At 39.9% G+C, this 21,808-nt stretch overlaps 1 protein-coding gene across 2 annotated transcripts in view; it reads left to right on the plus strand.

Annotated features, from left to right (window-relative positions):
• ANO10 (anoctamin 10) overlaps window positions 1–21,808 on the plus strand; it is a 236,878-nt gene that overhangs the window by 17,927 nt on the left and 197,143 nt on the right. For both annotated transcript variants that reach the window (XM_036870648.1, XM_036870649.1), the window contains exons 5-9: window positions 10,849–10,968; window positions 13,290–13,859; window positions 15,263–15,318; window positions 17,707–17,781; window positions 20,685–20,867. In XM_036870648.1, coding sequence (XP_036726543.1) covers window positions 10,849–10,968; window positions 13,290–13,859; window positions 15,263–15,318; window positions 17,707–17,781; window positions 20,685–20,867 — 1,004 coding nt within the window. The remainder of the gene's footprint in view (window positions 1–10,848; window positions 10,969–13,289; window positions 13,860–15,262; window positions 15,319–17,706; window positions 17,782–20,684; window positions 20,868–21,808) is intronic.

Raw genomic sequence — 21,808 nt, forward strand, 5'->3', positions numbered from 1 at the left:
TGCATTGGCAGGCAGATTCTTAACCACTGCACTACCAGGGAAGTCCCTATATATGATTTTTAAGTGTACAGTTCAGTGGTATTAAATACATTCATAAAGTTTTACAACCATCATCACCATCCATCTCCATAGCTCTTTCCATCTTGTAAAACTGAAACTCTATACCCATTAAACAATCACTGTCCCTTCTCGCCTAAGTTTTGAAATCAGGAAGTTTTGTGTTTCTTTTTGGAGATTGTTTTGGCTATTTGAGGTTCCATGAAATTCCATATGAATTTTAGGATGGGTTTTTCTATTTTTGCAAAAGACATCATTGGGATTTTGATAGGGATTGCATTGAATCCGTAGATTGCTTTGGATAGTATTGACATCTTAACAAGATTAAGTCCCATGAATGTGGGATGTGTTTCAATTTCTTTATGTTTTCTTTAGTTTCATTTAGCATTGTTTTATAGTTTTTATTGTACAAGTCTTTTACCTCCATAGTTAATTCCTAAGTACTTTATTCTTTATGATGCTATTAGAAATGGAATTTTTTTCATAATTACCTTTCCAGATAGTTCATTGTTAGTGTATAGAGATGCAACTGATTTTTTCTGTGTTGACTTTGTATCCTGCTACTTTGCTGACTTCATTTATTAGCTTTGACAGTATTTCTGTGGAAGTTTTAGGGTTTTCTACATATAAGATGATATCATCTGTGAACAGGGATAATTTTACTTCTTCCTTTACAGTTTGGATGCTTTTTGTTTCTTTTTCTTGCCTAATTGCTCAGGCTAGAACTTCCAATAGTATGTTGAATAGAAGAGATGACAGTGGGTGTCTCTGTCTTATTTCCGATCTTAGAGAAAAGCTTTCATTCTTCCATCATTCAACATGATGTTTGCTGTGGGCTTTTCATAGATGGATTTTATTATGTTGAGGTAGTTTCCCTCTATACCTCATTTATTGAGTGTTTTTTGTATCACGAAAGAGTGTTGGACTTTGTTAGATGCTTTTTCTGCATCAATTGAAATGATCATGTGGGTTTTTCCCCCCTTCATTCTGTTAATGTGGTATATTACACAGATTGTTTTTAGTATGTTGAACCATCCTTGCATTCTAGAAATAAATCGCACTTGTCATGGTGTATAATTCTTTTAACATGCTGCTGAATTGAGTTTGCTAGCATTGAGTATTTTTCCATCAGTGTTCATGAGGGATATTGGTCTGTAGTTTTCCCTTCTTGTAGTGCTTTTGTCTGACTTTGTATCAGGGTAATGCTGGCCTCATAGAGTGAATTAATAGTGTTCCTTCCTCTTAAATTTTTGGGGAAAGTTTGAGAAGAATTGGTATTAGTTTTCCTTTAAATATTGGTAAAATTCACCAGCGAAGGTATCAGGTTCAGGGTTTCTCTTTGTTAGGAGATTTTTAGTTACTGATTCAATCTCCTTAATACTTGTAGGGCTGTTCTATTCACATTTTCTCTCCCTTCCTGATTTAGTCTTGGTAGGTTTTGTGTTTCTAGGAATTTGTCCATTTCATCTAGGCTATCCAGTTTGTTGGTATACAAGTGTTCATAGTACACGCTTACAATCCTTTTTATTTCTTTAGAATCAGTAGTAATGTCCCCATTTTCATTTCTGATCATAGTAATTTATGTCTTCTTTTTTTCTCAGTTCATCTAGTTAAAGATTTGTCAATTTTTTTTTTTAATTTTTTAATTTTTAATTTTTAATTTTTTAATTTTTATTTTTTTATTTTTATTTTTTTTTTCACACACACACACTGTATTTTATTTTTACAAGAGATAAATAGACTGACACCAAGCATTGTACATGGATGACCACAACAAAAGCAACAATGATTGCAATTACCAAACATGAAACACACTCATACTATGTCATAATATTGACATTCAGTCCAGTAATCCTCCACTGTAACAGCTCCTTTACTTTGCAGTGAAAATTGATTTGTATATTCTTTGTCTCTGAGTCCTTGTGGGATTTTTTTTTTTTTTAATTCAGACAGAAAGTCGCAAAAATTATACTTATCCTCATCAGTTCACTCAGTCCCATGTAATTAATTTTTTTTTTTCATCTTGATCTTTTGTTAGCACTTTTATGAGTTCATCAGTTTTTCATTAGAGTTCTGAAAATGCTTATTCATTCAGTTCAGCAGTACAGTCAGTTACCAGAAACCTGTACTTGTCAGAGTCTTTTCCATGAATTTCTTGAAGATGAAACCCTTTTATGGGAACATATTTGCAAAATCATCAGAGTACACCCAGAACTGTCTGTAAATGACAAAAGACTTAAAAATGACCACGGTTAAAGATTTGATGAAAGTTCATAATAATGCAGTTGACAAGAAAATTAGTTATTTCTGAGATATACATTTTAAAGTAATAACTAGGATTATTACTTATAACATTATACCAGAACATATAAGATTTTTAGAAATTTCATGCAATGTCTGAAACATTTATATTAACATATTTCCATACATATTTCCATACAAATACAAATATAAGATTTTTAGAAATTTCATGTAATGTCTGAAACATTTATATTAACATATTTCCATACATATTTCCATACAAATACAAATATAAGATTTTTAGAAATTTCATGTAATGTCTGAAACATTTATATTAACATATTTCCATACAAATAACCCAATGAAAGTTTAGTATTAGTTGTTTTGTTTGTTTTTTTATACTGCAGGTTCTTATTAGGCATCAATTTTATACACATCAGTGTATACATGTCAATCCCAATCGCCCAATTCAGCACACCACCATCCCCACCTCACTGCAGTTTTCCCCCCTTGGTGTCCATATGTCCATTCTCTACATCTGTGTCTCAACTTCTGCCCTGCAAACTGGCTCATCTATACCATTTTTTTTTTTTGGCTGTGTTGGGTCTTTGTTGCTGTGCGTGGGCTTTCTCTAGTTGCGGCGAGCATGGGCTACTCCCCGCTGCGGTGCGCGGGCCTATCATTGTCACAGCCTCTCCTGCTGCAGAACTCGGGCTCCAGGCATGTGGGCTTCAGCAGTTGTGGTGAGCGGGCTCAGCAGCTGTGGCTCATGGGCTCCAGAGTGCAGGCTCAGTAGTTGTGGCGCATGGACCCAGCTACTCCACAGCATGTGGGACCTTCCCAGGCCAGGGATTGAACCCGTGTCCCCTGCATTGGCACGTGGATTCTTAACCACTGTGCCACCAGGGAAGCCCCCAGATTTGTCAATTTTGTTGATCTTTTCAAAGAACCAACTTCTGTTTTCTTTAATTTTCTCTATTATCTTTCTATTCTCTATTTTGTTTATATCTGCTCCAATCATTTTTATTTTCTTCCTTCTGCTAGCTTTGGGTTTAGATTGTTCTTCTTTTTCTAGTTCCTTAATAGTAAAGTTAGGTTGTTATTTGAGGTCTTTCTCGTTTTTAAATATAAGCATGTATAGCTATAAATTCCCCCCTTAGCCTTGCTTTCTCTGTGTCCCATAAGTTTTGGTATGCTGTGTTTTGTTTTCATTCATTTCTAAGTATTTTCTAATTTCCTCTGTGGTTTCTTCCTTGGCCCACTGGTTGTTTAAGAATGTGTTGTTTAATTTCCACACATTTGTGAATTCCCCAGTTTTCCTTCTGTTATTGATTTCTAACTTCATCCCGCTGTGGTCAGAGGATACTTTTTATGATTTATATCTTTTTAAATCTGTGAGGCTTAATTTATGACCTAACATACGGTCTATCTTGGAAAATGTCCCACATACACTCGGGAACTGAGAGTGTGTCGGTTCTTTACTGCCTGACTTATATGTAAACTGCATTTTGTAGTCTCCCCTGTGTCTGAGTTATACTGTAGACATGTATTATCGATGCTTTTGCTTGCTTTCCTTGTTGACCTGTATGGCTTTTAGGAGGTGTCTGGAAATCTGAGTGCAGGTACTCATCATTCCTGTTTGTCTGCATTTCCAGTTGTCTGCATATGTCTTGATATTAATTATTCTGTAGCAGGTTTTTTTTGGACATATGTTCTCTCAATTTGTGGATTAAAGATTACCATGATTTCAGAAACATTTTCTTCAGTTACCTTTGAAGATTTCTTTGGCTGTGTTTTCTCTCTTCTTGTCTTTAGGTATGCCAATTATATATATGTGAATCTTACATATTCTCTGGAATATTTTAAAGTTTTTATGTAATTTTCTTAGTCTTCTTCACCATTTTCTGGCTTTATTTTTTCAGTTTTTCCTTTTTCAGTAGCTTTTATTGACTTTGTATCTATAGTAGTTTTATTTTTCTCTTACTTTCCTTTTCTAAGCTCCCACCTTCAGCTCTGATAGGTCTTCCTCTAGTTTTAATTTCAGAGATGTGGCTTGCTTTAATTTCTTTAATTCCTTGAAGAATTCCATAATTTTTCATTGCTTTATGCTGTAATTTTTTTTGCTATGTTTCCTCTCTGCCTTTTTTTTTTTAATGGTCTTCCTTTTTTCCCTTGTATTCTTGCATAGTTCTATGCCAGTTTCTTTGTGGTGTTTACTTATTTTTTAATGAGTCCCTATTTTTTTCAGACCAGCTATTTTGGGAGGAAGTATGTGTGTTGGGGAGAGGGGATGTTGGGGGCCTCCAGTCGGGAACTGTGGTGGCAGGAGGTTGGATTTTGCTGGCAGTGTGCTCTCCTTGAGTCGTCTTAGAGCCTCCATGGAGCCCTGTTTCTTATCAGGAGTTTTTGCTGGGTTTGGCCTTTAGGTCTGTCTTTGGCCACCCAAGACCCACAGCTCCTGAGCTGCTCACCTCCATCCCTGGGTTCCAGCAGGCAGCTCTTTTCCCAAGACGGCAGACCCCCGCTTTCCTTCCTCCAGCCTCGTGTCTCTTGTCTGGCTGTGGTGCCCGGCAGGGAGCAGACACACTTCAGGGGTCTGCCAGGCGTCCCCTTTGCCTTCATTCTGGGCAAGGGGACAGTGGTTTCCCACCCCTCAGTGTCCAGGAGAACCCTGCCCTCTGCCTGCTGGCCCTGGTTTGCAGGGGCACGGGTGCTCTTAGCTTACCCTGGGCTGACTTTTAAGGCCACTTTTCAAAGTTTGTGATTTCAGTTTATAGTTTGTTTTGTTTTCTTTTGTTCTACTGTCATCAAAGGTGGGGTTTCCTTTTATGCTTCTTGTTTACTTTGTTGTTTTCAATTTGGCGTCATGAACAGGAACAGGGCAGGGGTGTCTTTCTGCCACCATTTGTTACCAGGAGTTACACATTCTGTTTTTAGGCCATTGTTTGGTGCCATTCCAAAATTTCAAATCTTTTTTTAATCTCATGGTGGGAGGGCATGTTGTCAGGCACAGCTGGCCCGTGTATCAATTAAAAGACTAAGCCGACTAAGGCACTGTCCTAGTTGTCAACGTGAGCATCTCGTTTCTTCTTGTTCATCACATTAATCAGACCATCACGTGGAAACCACTGCTTCCACCTGTTAAAGAGTGAGTGTACGCTTTCATCAGATGGGACTCAGGAGCAGCAATTTCCCAAGTGCTCCCAGTTGCTTCAAAGACAGACATTTTCACTGAACGAAAACCTTGCCGAAAATATGTAAATGGATTTCTCTTGGGTGTGTAGGTAGCCAGTCTGGTGTCCTGAAGCCATAATAGAAATAACTTTCTTGTGGGTAGGATGAGGCTTTTGTAATCAAGGATCCCTCCTCTCTCCCTTCCTTCTTCTCTCTTTCTTTTTTGCAATAAATATGAAAACAATAAAATCATCTCAGTCGGGATCGTTTGAAATTTTGTATGCCATCTGAGATAAGAATCAAATTAAAGTTGTAGAAGTCTGGATTTTGAAATTCTGCATTATTCTCTTCCTCTGTGTCTTTGAAAGTGTGATCATAATATTTGGTTGAAGAAGGAATGGTATACGCAGAAAGTGTGAACTATTTTCAGAGTGCAAATTTTCGAATGAATGGAACTTAGAGTAACTTAAAATCCTAGATTTTCATGAAGTTAATCCATAGAAATGGAGCTGGCCAGGGCTTTCATGAGAGACACTCTCCTTTATCTTAGGTTTAAGTTAATTTTACACGCAATGATTATAGTTTTATTTGTCATAATGTTGTGTTTTGATGGAAAGCTTTCATTAAGTAGAGAGCAACTTGCGTGGTTTTAAACACGAGCCAGGGGCAGTTGACGGTGCTGTGAGCTCCGCACTTCAGAGCTCCCCTCTTCCATCAAATAGCAAACACGTGGAGAACTAGGAATTGGTTATACGTGTGTCTTAGTCATCAGCGGTCACATTGAGGGGCATCTCCTTTCCAGTTTTCTGTGTGAGCTATGATCTCTTCATAACCTCAGACTGCCTTTGCCTGTTGATTCCTAATAGTTAATAGTCATGGAAATAACCTAACGAAAGATTTTCTTTAGAAGGAAGAGTTGAGGGAGCAGAGAATTTCTTATATATTAACTTTATCCTAAGGGATATGATTTAGCTTAGGTAAAAGCTCTGTCTCAAAGTGTGTATCAGATGATTCTGATGTTTTGATTGATGGGATATGGCAGTCTCGTGGTAGGTCTTTAATATTATATTGCTACTCTTTTAGAACATTACAGTAACTACTTCTGAATATCTTCTATATACAAATGGTTAGATTTTTAGAGTGGTCAGATATAATCTGTCTTCTAAAATTATTTATTGACCTTATGAGAATAATAGAGTGGATGTCAAGTAAATATCATGTAGCAGGCTTGTGTATAAGACAGTGAAACCATCGATGTATGTGTGTGTGTGTATGTGTCTAGGGCCGGGTACAGCACCATATATCTATATATCTATATCTGTGTATCTCCACACACACTGTGTTTTGCCACGTACATACTTGCAGTCTTTATGTTAAGCAGGGTTGAAAACAATGCAGGAATATGAAAATGTATTTTGAAAACACAGGTATCCCTGAGAAGCAGTGTTTTCCTCTTTAAGACAGGATTGGTCTGTTCACAGCTGAGAGCTAGATGCAGGCGGGCCCTGGGCGGGGTGCTGGGCACAGCAGCGGCTGCAGCGGCAGAGGGACTCTGTCTTCACTGTGTGGCCTCCGCTCCCGGTCGGCGCTGATCACCCCTCTGCTGGAGTGGAGGCAGCATGACCCGCCCCTCCCTGCTGCACAGAAACGCCGGAAGGAGTTGTGGGAGGGATTTGTGCTTTTACTTTTACGTCATGTTAAACAGACTGTGTTAGTATTGTTATTGCATTATTTAATTTAGAGGGTCCTACCATAAGCCAGGCTACTCACAGTCTCCCTTAAATTAGATTTTGGTTAGTTTCGCTAATTATTAAATGGCTGTAATAGTTATAACCCTAGTTCTTGACAGCAGATCATTCAGCATTCTTAAAGGAAGGAATCTTGGTTTGAATCGTTCCTTTCTTTAAATAGGCCTGCACAGCATCAAATTTTTCCTTTGAAGGTAAGGCTCAGGTTAATTACATGCTTCACTGACATGAGAAAGTCGATGGATTGGAAAAAAAAAAAAAAACCTCTATTTTTAGAAGCTGAAACCAGAACCATGCTTTTGGCATTGATGGTGAAGAGAAGCCCAGGAATTTAGGACTTGCGGTTTTATATTCTGATTCCCTCAGTTTTCAGCCTTACTTTTAGAGGTATACAAGTGGCTTTTTATGCTTGTCTGGAAAGTTTTCTATAGCAGAATGGAGTCATTTCTTTAAAAAGAGCTTAGAAATAGTAAAATAATAATTTAGATGTTATAAGTCCAAAGTTCAAAAACTTGATACAGTAGTTGGAAAAGATAGTAATAGAAGAATAAGGTACAGCTCTGCATCCCTAAATAAGAGCTAAGAATCAGAACCAGTGTGGGTGATTGACTTTCACTCATGTTAGCTGCAAAAAAACCCAGCGAAATACTTTAGAATAAGTCATGTACCATAGTGTTCATTGCAGCACTATTTACAATAGCCAGGACATGGAAGCAACCTAAGTGTCCATCGACAGATGAATGGATAAAGAAGATGTGGCACATATGTACAATGGAATATTACTCAGCCATAAAAAGAAACGAAATTAAGTTATTTGTAGTGAGGTGGATGGACCTAGAGTCTGTCATACAGAGTGAGGTAAGTCAGAAAGAGAAGAACAAATACCGTATGCTAACACATATATGGAATCTAAAAAAAAAATGGTTCTGATGAACCTAGGGGCAGGACAGGAATAAAGACACAGACACAGACAATGGACTTGAGGACACAGGGAGGGGGAAGGGTAAGCTGGGACGAAGTGAGAGAGTGGCATGGACATATATACACTACGAAATGTAAAATAGATAGCTAGTGGGAAGCAGCTGCATAGCACAGGGAGATCAGCTCGGTGCTTTGTGTCCACCTAGAGGGGTGGGATAGGGAGGGTGGGAGGGAGATGCAAGAGGGAGGGGATATGGGGATATATGTACGCGTATAGCTGATTCACTTTGTTATACAGCAGAAACTAACACAATATTGTAAAGCAATTATACTCCAATAAAGATGTTAAAAAAATATATTAAAAATGGACTTGACAGCACCAGAGGCTGATATAACTTAAACCATACACCTTTTTACCCTAGTTGTTGATATTTTGAGTATATACCTTTTTCAGTTATTGAGAAGAGGGATTTTATCACAACCCTAGCTTTTTAAGACTTTTTTCCTCTGTATAACTTATGCATGAGATATAGTTGTAAGAAGAACCATCTATTAAGAATCCTTTTTTTTTTTGAGATCCATACTTTTTCCTGAGTATTTTCAAAATCAGTTTTATCTTTTCTAATCTGATAAGAAAGACCTACATTCACAAACAGCAAATATCAAAATCAGAAAAAACTTCCTGCTTTCAGCAGTCGTTTGGTATGATTTTAACACTTGTGCACATATCTGAGAGAGACGAACACATTTAACGAAAGACAATATCCCCTAGTGATAATATTGATATTTTTTCCTACTGTTAGTATCAGGCATCTCCTCTTTATTATCCTTTTTTCATTTCTGAGAAGTTAGGTTTTCTTTTAAATTACTCTGAAGATTTTATAATAGGGCATCTGTCCTGAGAATACCATCTCTCTTTGTTATATGCAGTATTTGCACATCAGATACTTAAATCATGTTTCTCTTCCACGCTGCAGATATTTATTGCCGTCCTCATTGAAGGGCCTACTGCCCGATATGCGCATCACTTGTCTTTGGGAACAAGGTAGGTAGGAGATAAGGAAGGCAGCCCTCAGAAGAGATGAGCTGATTAAAACAGCTGCTAGGAACTTGCGTGGAAAGTGCTGCATCTCCCCACATATGGCACAGGGCATGCATTTGAGTTCTCCATGAACTGAGCACATTTCCTCTTAAAGACCTGAAGACCTGTCTACCCAGTGAGTCATTCTGAATAATTTTGGATGAGAGAATGCCCCGTTTTCATTTATTATCACTAGGGGATATTGTCTTTGGTTAAGTTTGTTTGTCTCTCTGTAACCAACCTTGGACCCTTCAATCAATAGAAATTGTGAAGAGGCCAGATGAAATTCAGGGAAGGCTTTATTGGTACTGATGCTGCAGCACAAGGGAACTAAAAAGAGTAACAGGTGCCCTTGCTTGTTCCTGGGGGGCGGGGGTGGGGGGAGGTACAAGGTGGTCCCTTAAATAGGGTGAGGCTGGGGGCGGATTGGTGGGTCAGGCTGGAGGCGTGGCTTAGGTTGTCTGCCCAGCCGCTTGGTGGTGCTGTGTGCAGGGGGCACGTGCAGTACTCTGCTTTTGCTCCCAGCTCCTCAGAAGTGGCAGTTGGTCTGTGGCCTTTTTGAATCTTATTTTCCATAGTTTGCCCCAACTGCACTTGGCCTGCATAAGGTAGTTTTTAGTCCCTTATAATTTCTTTGTATTCTGTTGCTGGAGGAGACATTTGTCCAGGTGCAAACACTCTTGTAAAGGGTCCCAGGTCCCAGCCTGTCTCATCTCCCAGGTATGTGCACAAGTGTTAAAATCATACCAAACAATTGCTGAAGCAGGAAGTCTTTTTTTATTTTGATATTTGCTGTTTGTGAATGTAAGCCTTTGTTAGCAGATTAGAAAAGGTAAAAATGATTTTGAAAGTACTCAGGATCAGTAACAACGAAAGGAACTGAACATTCTCTTACCTTCACTGTAGTGAGAGGACAGATTGGTAAAATTTTTTCTAGAGGCTGTTTTGTAATATGTGTCCAAGTTTAAGATACATATGCTCTGCTCTTAGAGCTAGCAATTCTACTTCTAAGTGTATGTACCAAGGAAATAGTAGACAGGTGGGGAAAGTTATAAGTATAAGAATTTTAACATTATTTATAATAGTGAAAAAAGGAAACAAGTATTTTTCAATAGAGGATTAGTTAAATTATAGTACTTCATACAAGGGAATATTATGATACCGTGAAAAAGGTCATTCATGTTCTATTTATATTGTCATTGAAAAATATTCATCATATACTACTACTACATGAGAAGATTACAGAATGATGTGTAGAGAATGATCCCTTTTGTTTCTAAAATAAATATTTATGGATGTATATTTTGAAGTCTGCTTATACACTGAATTGCTATTTACAGTGGTTATGTTTTTGTGGAAGGGAGAGAATGACAAGGGGCCTCTCTAAATTCTAACCTGTGCCTTTCTGTAAGGTTTAAAATTTTACATCGACTTGTATTGCTTTCATAGCCAAAGGAAATAGTAAAGATATTTACATTCTGAAGAACAGAAGAATACACACCTTGGGAGCAGGCAGGATAGCGTTGATCTCTGTGTAGACCTTCTCTCTTCCTGGAGAGTTTGGGTAGCATTTGATGAAGCGTATCATGAGCAATCTCAAACCCGTCTCACCTGTTCCTTCCACAGTGAGGAGGCTGCTGACGTCTGGCATCGTGATTCAGGTGTTCCCACTGCATGACAACGAAGCCCTGAAGAAGCTGGAGGACACCTGGTATACTCGGTTTACCTTAAAGTATCAGCCCATAGGTATGTGTCAGCGCCTGCTCTCTTAGAGAAGAGGAAGATGCAGCAGTGGTGGTATCCCTCTTGGGTAGATACTTAACGCTGTGCTGGGTAGGGCTCACCAGCTGCATGTGGGCAAAAAATTGGTGAGGAGGATAGAGGGGTTACATGACCTATTTGTTTATTTTATTTCTGATACCATTTTAGATGAACGGAATTACAGGCTGTTACTGAATTTCACCAACGATACAGGCAACCCAGAGTGGCCTTCATGAGTACGTGTCAGATTTGTTGTAGAACATACTTTATAAGAATCTAGTTTGACCGTGAATTTTGTGTTTGAAAATTTCTGTTTCTTTAGAGCTAATCAGTGGGCCAAGCTGCGCTCATTCTTAGTGGCAGACTAGCAGGCCTAAACATCTTTTGAGGTAGTTTATAAGGATCTTGGTGTGCATTACTGGAACTGTCCATTTTCTCTAAGACACTTAGAAGAATAACCATTAATTTATTCGGTGTGTGTTGAGCATTACTCTGTGTAAACTTCTGTCAATATGGATGTTCAGGCTTTTTTGGTTCAGTTATGTCTTTTAAGCATAAGGATTATATTTAAGATGGTAGTTTTCACCATAAGCATTACTGTCAGTTTTTCTTTAAAGGACATTGCCTTTTTGACTTTGTTTAAAGGAATTCCTCTCAAATTTTCTTTCTAATTGCCATTTCTGAAAACAATTATTATAATATTGTAACAGTGAACATAAATCATTTTTAAGGTCAAATTTTGAAATTGCATTTTGAATTTTTTCTTGTATTCTTTGAAAGGAAAAATGTTTGTTTTTGATAGTTCCAGGTGATGTAATAGTCATTTTATGTTACACTTAGGACATTTTTTCACCTTGTTTAGCATTTAGGTGGCAGTAAATTTAAATATTGCCTCTAGGTCTTGTGAGTGACCGTATCCAGTAGCTACTTCTTAGAAAGTGAGGGGGAAAAAGTGAGTTGATGGTGAAGGCTGAGCATGGGTGTGGTAGTGGCTTAGAGGCCTCTAGGAGTGCTGGGACTGAAGATAGTAGCTGGGGCTCAGGAAAATTTTGAACTTCTCCCTGAGGTCAAAAGAGAGAGGTGGTCTGATTTGGAGCCCAGGACCATGAGTGGCTTTTTTTTTTTTTTTTTTTTTTTAATCTTTTAACCTGATTCTTTTTTTTTTTTTTTTTTTAATATTTGTTTATTTATTTATTTATGGCTGTGTTGGGTCTTCGTTTCTGTGCGAGGGCTTTCTCTAGTTGTGGCAGGCGGGGGCCACTCTTCATCGCGGTGCGTGGGCCTCTCACTATCGCGGCCTCTCTTGTAACCTGATTCTGATTTGACGTTACCTCATCATACCCACTGTTTGAACATGCTCCTGAGTTAGTAGAAGAATTAAGGATAGGGGAAAATAGTATCCCTGTTTACTCTAAACCATCCACATAGACTGATCTGACACATTATCTTAAAAAAAAAAAAAGAAAAAAACACAATGTTTTAACTTCATGTAATTAACCAAGAAATACTAACTCTATTATACCTCCCTCACCCCCTGCATCCCACCTTGGTCCCAGTGCAAGATGCTTTTACAATCTAGGCAGTCACCCATGTAGATGTGGCCAGCAAAGGACACGGTGTTCATGACCTCTTTTGGGTTAGCTGGCTCATGTTGCTTGGCCCTTCTTCTGCCCAGTGCATTTATCTATATGAAAGTATAGATAAATGTATTCCATGTAATCTAAAAGTTAATGTGTAGAATATTGTTTTGTGCTTTTGAATAATTTTTCTTCAGTGTATTGAAAAGTTTGCCATGACATATTGATGAAAGTTTACAGCTTTGAGTAGGGGGGAGCAGGATACTGTGGATGAGGAGTCTTCTTTGAAAATAACCTCTATAATTCCAGTATTAAAGGGAGAGAAAAGTGGGGAGCATAAAGTAAACCCCCAAATTAAGATGGTTCATTGGCCACGGCTGAATTTAAACTAGGACCTTGGGGATTGAGGATGAGCCCGAGGTGAGTTCTTCCTTGTGAAGAAGGCATCCACCAGATGAGAAGGTGAAGAGAAGCAGACCCGAAGCAGCCCCAGCAGCTGTGGCCTGAGCCCTGAGCTGGGGGAAGTGTCAGGCTTATTGCTATAAAGACAAGCGAGGTCTCTATACTTCATGGAGGATGGATTTACCATCACACACCGATTGGGAAATAAGGGTTTTAAATGATCCCCACTTAAGCAAAAAAGTAAATAAGCTTACTTGAAATGATTTTTTAAAAAAATCAAGTCTTTGCCAGTCGGGACTTAAGGTCCTTTTTTGCCTTTCGTTGTAGATAGTATTCGTGGCTACTTTGGAGAAACAATCGCTCTTTACTTTGGATTTTTGGAATATTTCACTTTTGCCTTAATCCCTGTGGCGGTCCTTGGGCTACCTTACTACCTGTTTGTGTGGGAAAACTATGACAAGTATGTGGTCTTCGCCTCGTTCAACCTGATCTGGTCCACAGTGATCCTGGAAGTGTGGAAGCGCGGCTGTGCCAGTATGACCTACAGGTGGGGGACCCTGGTCATGAAGAGACAGTTTGAGGAGCCCCGGCCAGGATATCACGGGGTCCTGGGGATCAATTCCGTCACCGGCAGGGAGGAACCACTGTACCCCAGCTACAAGAGACAGTTGCGCATTTACCTGGTCTCCCTGCCGTTTGTGTGCCTCTGTCTCTATTCCTCTCTGTTTGTCATGATGATTTACTTTGACATGGAGGCCTGGGCCTTGGATCTACATGAGAACAGCAGGTCCGAGTGGACCAGTATCTTGTTGTATGTGCCCAGCATCATCTATGCCATCGTGATTGAGATCATGAACCGCCTCTATCGATATGCTGCCGAGTTTTTAACTTCATGGGGTAAGACTCAATGCTTTGAATTTATGTCTTATTTGCCTGTAAGAAATATTGCTTCGATCATAGGATTCATGTAACCGCTACCTTGCAAAGAAGATAGCTGTTGCTCTGGGCTCATTCTAGAGACATAAGGAAAAGTCATCGGCTCTGGGAGCTCTGATGATCTCCAGGTCACGGTTCTCACGGCTCTCATTTATTGTTAGTTACTATGTTCTAGGTGCCCTGCTAAGCACTTTATCCATAGTTCCTCATTTTCACCTGCTCAGGACACCATGAAATAGAAGTTATTTCACGATTTTATGGCTAAAGATACTGAGAATTAACAAAGTTTAGACAGCAAATGGTAGAGCCAGGCTAGTCCAACCTATGCTGCTAATACTATATCGTGTTTTATGCTAAGGATAAAATCAGTTGAATTATCTCCACAATACTCTGGCTGAAAGAACTATGTCTGGGATCTGAAAACCAGTTGTGTAGTTTTGTGAGGCCTGCCACTGAACTCAGTGAAGGCAGGTGTTCTTGTCTGTCTCTGTAGTGAAAGAGGAACTTGGTTATAGTTTTGAAAAGGTCTTGATGGGCCATTCACTCATTAATTAATTTATTCATTCAAACAAATAAATAGGCTATATTAATCCCTAGGAAGAAGTCTAGGCCTTAACTTCGTGGACCAGAAAGGTATTTTAAATTCTTTTTATTAGTCATATAACGACAGCTGCCATTTATTGAGTGCTTCCCTTGAGCTGGTGCTGGGGTTTGGTAGTATGTCTAATCCTGACGGTGACCCTGGGAGGAGGGTGGTGTCAGCCCTGTTTTGTAGGCAAGGAGGCTGAGTGTCAGGAGGTTAAGTGACTTGCCCAAGGTCAGATAGTGGCTGAGTTGAGGTTCAAATCCAGGTCAGCCTAACATTGCCTCTCTGTGCAAGGTGATACTTCTGTTCAGAATCTTCCTTTTTTGTCCTTTTGCCCTGCTGTCTTGGGACCTGCACAGTGTCTCCTTTTCTTAGGGTGGAAATTTGAGTTTCCTTTTAAGATAATCCTTATAAACTTTATTTATTGCCCTACTCTTTAGAGGTTGCTCTCAGTTTTACTATTACCGCTGATGCAGGGTCTTTTTCTGGTATCTGTGGGATCATTTGCCAACACTTATTACATTTCTTTATTGCAGTAATATTTAAAAAATAATTTCGGACCACGGTGCCATTGCAGTATCTTGAAAAATGTGTCTTAAATTTAGTTTCTTTTTTGTTTGATGTTCTTGGTGGTGAGCAGTAGCCTGGCGCGTTTACTGACTGAGGCTCTGTTTTTGAACATCTCTGCCCTCAGCACAAGTCTCACATTACTTCATGACAATGCTCCCATTCTGCTTTCTTACCTGAGAGACATTACCTCTCCTTTTTAATATTTTAGAGAATCACAGATTGGAATCTGCCTACCAGAACCACCTAATTCTGAAAGTGTTAGTGGTAAGTAGATCTTTTATATCCAAGTCCATTGTACTTTTGAAACTAACACATACTACTTAATATTTAGGAGTATAAATATGAAGACTTGATTCTGATTTAAGGTATCAGGTAGTTAATATACTCTGTCCAAGTAGGCAAGGATTGATTAATGTGTGTTTACATAAACGTTCAACAGTCTTATTACAAATGTGCACACGGTATAAGACTTTAAACGTAGAAATTAGTATTATAGCCAATTTCCAATTATTTAAAAAAACTACTTTATAGACACGTTTCTATTATTTTCCTTTCGGTGACTTGGGTTTGAATGTTTCATTTTTCAGCAAGTCTTCCAGTTATCCACCTTCTGTTTAGTGATGGAGCATTAAATTATTATTTTTTAAAAATTTTGTCTAAGAAATTTCCAAAGTCCAAGAGGTTCCCAGCATGTTTTGAAGAGTAGGAGGAAAGGAATGGAGGGAAGGCACTGTGTAACCTGCTTGCTGTTTGTATAAAAGCACACACATTATGCCTCTTCCCACCATTATTAGAAATAACAAAGAGGTACCAGCCTGAAATCACCTTGTTTATCCGGAGATTACCTCAGCCGTCTGTAACATAGCTGAGAATCAAGAAAGAGTGCGTAAAGAGTCCTCTGAACTATCCACTGGAATTGATTTAACCCCGTCCATGTACTTTACTCCCAGGCCCTCGCTTAGAAAGAGCCTTTGTTCCAGCTGTAGAAGTCATTCTGAGAAGCTTATTTATCTCGTTTTTCCATCCTTAAAAGATGAGAAACCACCATTAGGAAGGTGATTAGGTTTCTGGAAGTAGGTAAATTTGTAGAGGCAAGAGCCCGGAAGGAAATGGAAAACCTCTCATAAATAGGTAATGAGAATTCAACAGTTTCAGCAATTTGGACATGAGAAAAGGGGCAAGTGGCCATCCATATCTAAAAAGGCTCCGAAGGCCTCACTCTAGCCGTGTAAAATAATTTATATTCAAAATGTTGGTGCTGAGTCAGCAAGGATGTTCCGTTCTGCGTTCTCTGTGTGAGAAAACAAGCAGCGGAACGTGTAATGCATTAAAAGCTTCATCCAAAAAGATCCCAATATGGAGCTTTTGCCCTTAGAGGTAAAACACTCCATTTGTCTTAAAGAATTTAGTTATTTGTAAGACTTGATTATTCTCTGATGGTGCCAGATACAACATCAGGTGACTGTCTTGTAAAGAGACTCATCCCTTAGAGTCTGTTCGTCCTCCACTGTGTGTGCTAGGTCTCTCCCTTCCTTTTCAGTCTTGTGCGGAGAGCGTTTCTCAGCCTTCCGAGCTTTTGCTTTTCAACTTCTACTCTTAACTCAGCACCCCTGTCCCTACCCCTACCTCCCCCTACCCTGTGGCCACACTGTGGTACACAGTAATACAGACAATATGCCCTTCTCCAGTGACTCCCCCTTCCCTCACTAATGAAGTGCTCATGCTGTGCACAGAGCAGTCTTTTGTCTCGGAAAGTGATGCCGCACAGGAGGAAGTAGCCAGCGTGCGGCTGGGGGGGCAGGAAGGAAACCCATCAGTCCTGGGGGCAATGGCAGGCTCTTGAGCAGGGGAACTACTTGAAGAAATGGCACCTGTTGTGGTGGGATCTCCACCCCACTCCCCGCACCCCTACCCCTGAACCATGTGTCTGGGCGGGGCAGTCTCAGGCCCGTGGTGACAAAGATGCTGCCCGGGCCAGGCTGGTTGTTCTGGCTGATCTCTCTTGCTAGTGCCCCTCGGCTACCTAGGCGTCTCTCTGGGGGTCGTGGGGATCTCAGGTCCCTTGGCACAGAGAGGCTTCCAGGGCTGGACTGCTTGTTGGGGCAGGGCCCTCCTTTCTGGTGCTGCCTGGCCACCCCACCCGGTATCTCTCCGTGGGGCAGGGGAGTGGCAGGGCGGAAGGGAGGGAGAGCACATCCCCTCGCAGCTTGTTAGTGGGGGTCCTCGTCAGTCTCCCTGTTAGTGCTGCTGGGCTTGCCTGTTGTCAGGACTCCTGAGTGGGTTGGGCAGGAATGTGCCTCCCTGCTGCCTGGGTTACTAGGTTGGGGGTGGGAGATGCTGGGCCTTGGACTCTCTCTTTTGTAAGAAAGTAGTAGGGACGCAAGATGCGCTGGTGCTGTGTTGTTCCTTCAGCCCTGGGGTCCCAAACCTGTTCTTCTTCCTCTTAGCACCTTTCAGAGCTCTCCTTTGGTTGCCTCTCGCGATATTTCGAGTTCGTAGATGTGCTTAGCGAGGGGGAGTAGGAGAAACACGTCCAGGCCACCTTGTCTGGACCGGAAGTCCCTCATTACGTTTTTTAAATGCGATTTTTATAGTTGTAATGAAGTACTGTGATGCAATATTAAATATTGCTATCTTTTTTTTTTTCGGCAGTTCAACTTTTTAAATTGCTTTGCCTCACTCTTCTACATTGCCTTTGTCCTGAGGGATATGAAGCTGTTGCGTCAGGTGAGTGTGAAAAAACAGAAAGGTATCAATTTTTTAGGTTCTAGAGGTGGTTTCCTATATTCAGGTAATATAATTGTCTTCCCATTACTATCTTTATAAATAAAATTATTAAATTTTGTGTACTTCTAAGCCCAATTCTAAATAAACAACCATTAGCAATTGCACTGTGGATTATACTCAACTGGGAAGAAATTTGTTGAAGCTAACCAACTTGCAAAATAAATCATGTAGAGCACAAAATCAAATATAGAGTTCATATCAAAGCTTGTAAGAGCAATTTTAACAGCAAAATGTGTTCATTAATTGAACTTCTGTGTGTGTCTCAGGTAATGGTATAACCTTAAATAGTTCTTTCACATTTCTTTTTTTTTTAAAATTTAATTTAATTTTATTATTTTTGGCTGCATTGGGTCTTCATTGCTGCATGCAGGCTTTCTCTACTTGTGGTGAGTGGGGGCTACTCTTCGTTGCAGCACACGGGCTTCTCATTGCGGTGGTTTCTCGTTGCAGAGCACAGGCTCTAGGCGTGCGGGCTTCAGTAGTTGCAGCACGTGGGCTCAGTAGTTGTGACACGCGGACCCTAGAGTGCGTGGGTTTCAGTAGTTGTGGTGCATGAGCTCAGTAGTTGTGTCTCGCTGGCTCTAGAGCGCAGGCTCAGTAGTTGTGGCGCACGGGCTTAGTTGCTCTGCGGCATGTGGGATCTTCCTAGCCCAGGGATCAAACCTATGCCCCCTGCATTGGCAGGTGGATTCTTTTTTTTTTTTTTTAATAAATTTATTTATTTTATTTATTTATTTTTGGCTGTGTTGGGTTTTCGTTGCTGCGCACAGGCTTTCTCTAGTTGCGGCGAGTGGGGGCTACTCTTCATTGCAGTGCATGGGCTTCTCATTGCGGTGGCTTCTCTTGTTGTGGAGCACGGGTTCTAGGCATCTGGGCTTCAGTAGTTGTGGTACATGGGCTCAGTAGCTGTGGCTCGTGGGCTCTAGAGCGCAGGCTCAGCAGTTGTGGCACATGGGCTTAGTTGCTCCGCGGCATGTGGGATCTTCCCGGACCAGGGGAGATGGTGTCAAATGGGATCCGTGTCCCCTGCATTGGCAGGCGGATTCTTAACCACTGTGCCACCAGGGAAGCCCCAGCAGGATCCTTAACCACTGTACCACCAGGGAAGTCCCACACATTTCATTTTTAAATTAATAAGTTGTTGAACTTTAGAGACCAGCAGATCCTATGCACTGCTGTATCGTTTCTGAAATGTTTAAGAAAGATGACATATTTTGTTGTGTTACCATTTCTGGATCACATGATAATAGTGAATAATAAATTATTGCTTTCTAATTTCTCTTTTTTATACTTGAGCCACCTACCAGTAAGGGCTCTTCCTTCCTGGCTTTAATATACTGTGATTGTTAGTGAGCAGAGTCTCAAAGCCTAGGCTTCTTAATCTTTATATGAGAGCTTGGGGTCATTTTTCAAGGAATTTAAAAATTTGTATAACAGAGAAAGTTAAAAGATTTTGTAGTTACGGTTCTAAGAGCTTGCATAAAAGTAAATATTGTGTTCTTAGTATTTAAAAAATTATTTTTGAAAATACTACATTTGAAATCGATAGGTTAGATGTACATACCTTTTCCAATCCCACCATTATTGTATTAGTGGGGTATGACTCCTCATTTCTCATACTTTAGAGAGCCTCCTTTATTTAACAGGGGACAGGGGGACGGGGTAAGTCTCTTTAAAACATAGAATTTTAATATCAGCTAAGGTGGTTTGTGATGGAAACACTGATACTTATCTGGGGAAAGTGGAAATTGACACAGTACCTCTGGAAACTACTTGGGCAACTTTGCCAAGAACGTTAATCCATCCCTAGTAAATCATCAGAGATGGGGCGAAGATTCATGTACGTTAAGTAAGGAGCAGCATTTATAATAGTCGGGGTTGGGAATAATACTTACATTCAACAACAGTGCATGAGCTAAGTAAAAAAGAATTATTCATGACATGGGAAAGTGCTCACAATATAGTAAGTGAGAAAAGAAATCTACAAAGCTGTTTATATATAGGGTGATTCTACTTTTATTTTTACATATGATTATAAAGAAATATTTAGGGGACTTCCCTGGTGGTGCAGTGGTCAGGAATCCGCCTGCCAATGTAGGGGACACGGGTTCGATCCCTGGTCTGGGAAGATCCCACATGCCGCGGAGCAACTAAGCCCGTGCGCCCCAACTACTGAGCCTGCGCTCTAGAGCCCGCGAGCCACAACTACTGAAGCCCGCGCGCCTAGAGCCCGTGCTCCGCAGCAAGAGAAGCCACTGCAGCCATAAGCCCGTGCACTGCAACGAAGAGTAGCCCCCCACTTGCCTGAACTAGAGAAAGCCTGCGCACAGCAACAAAGACCCAGTGCAGCCAAAAAATAAATTAATTAATTAAAAAAAATATTTAGAATGTTAGTAGTGGTTCTGACATGGTTGTGGAATTAAGGGTGACTTTTTTTTCTATCTTTTAAGTTTTTCTACAGTGAGGGAGGATATATTAATTTTATAATAATAAGTTGTGGCTAAACTTTTTCAAAGTTGGTGACATCATTTAGACTCACATGTTGCAGCCAGGATGAGATAATAAAAAACACAATTTCAAGTTAATTTGTTCTCCTACCGACTCATAACCAGTTTTTTATTATAATCTTATTTGTATTATAATCTTTTTGTATTTTAGTCTGTCCTGAGAAAAAAACCAATAAATTAGAAACATCATTCTAACACCTAGCTTTTCCAATACTAGTTTGTATAACATAATAGTATACTATTTGTTGAAGATTCTTTTTTTTACTGCATAATTATACACATGCTTTGGTTTTGTTAAGCCACATTGCCAAATATCATTTATGTGCTTCTCTTTAGAGCTTGGCTACTCTCCTGATTACCTCCCAGATCTTTAACCAAATTGTAGAATCTCTTCTTCCTTACTGGCTCCAAAAGAAGCAGCATGTGAAGGTAAAGAAGAAGGTGCAGGCTTTAAAGGCAGACATCGATGCTACATTATATGAACAGGTCGTTCTGGAAAAGGAAATGGGAACTTACTTGGTAAGTTTGAATATTGCTGAATTAAACATTGATTGAAAGTGAATAAGTCGTGTCCAGACTATATACAACAAATAAGTAACCACTCATTGTCTCAGGTGTGACTATTTTGTAAGTGCTTTCCAGCCAGTTTCCTTACCATGAACTACTTTAAAGTTAAAAAGATGGAACTGTGATTCAAAATGCTGGTATCTTGAACCGGAAGTTACGCCTAACATCCAAAGGATGAGTCCAGTGAATTACGAGACTGCTCTGCTGAGGGTGGTGGGAATGTTTCATAGACGGCAGAGCAAGGCAGAGGTGAGATGGCTGTGGAGCCATTGTTTGCTCTGGACACTGTAAACTGAAAGAAAAAATTGAAGCCCATCGCTAAGAGTGGAATGCTAATCTGAAGATTAATTTATAATATAGTTTAAATTACGTAGTGCTGTGGTAAATATAAAATAGTTCTTTTAAGACAGAATTTCTGAATTATTTTTAGGAACTCCAAGTAGGTCATTGGAGGTTCTTAAACCTAAACATGTATTTAGCAAATGTTTACTGAGTTCTGACTACATTCGGTATATCTCTTTTGAGGGGGTCAGGTGTTGGGGTCATGTTTGCTTTAGGTCATTGTTTCTTATATCCTGCCCCTTCCTTCTGGGTGTGATATTCTTCTTAGTGAAATAGATCCTTTAGTGAGGGTCCATTATTGTTAAACTTTCATAGTCTTGGTTTTCATTATGAATGAATGAGTCTCCTGATTCCTGAATTTCTTGGCTGACTTTCATAGTTTTTCTTGTATGCCTAAGAATTTTAGTTTGTATGTTTATCTTGAGCAGGAGTTTATTCTCTCTCTCTCTCTCCCTGCTTTCTTCTCTCTGTCTTATTTTTGCAGTCCCCTCTGCCCCAGCCCCTAGTCCAGAACCAGGAGTTTGTAGCCCAGAGCTCGCATCCCATCTTGT

This window comes from Balaenoptera musculus, chromosome 11 (assembly GCF_009873245.2).
Source record: "Balaenoptera musculus isolate JJ_BM4_2016_0621 chromosome 11, mBalMus1.pri.v3, whole genome shotgun sequence".
NCBI lineage: Eukaryota > Metazoa > Chordata > Mammalia > Artiodactyla > Balaenopteridae > Balaenoptera > Balaenoptera musculus.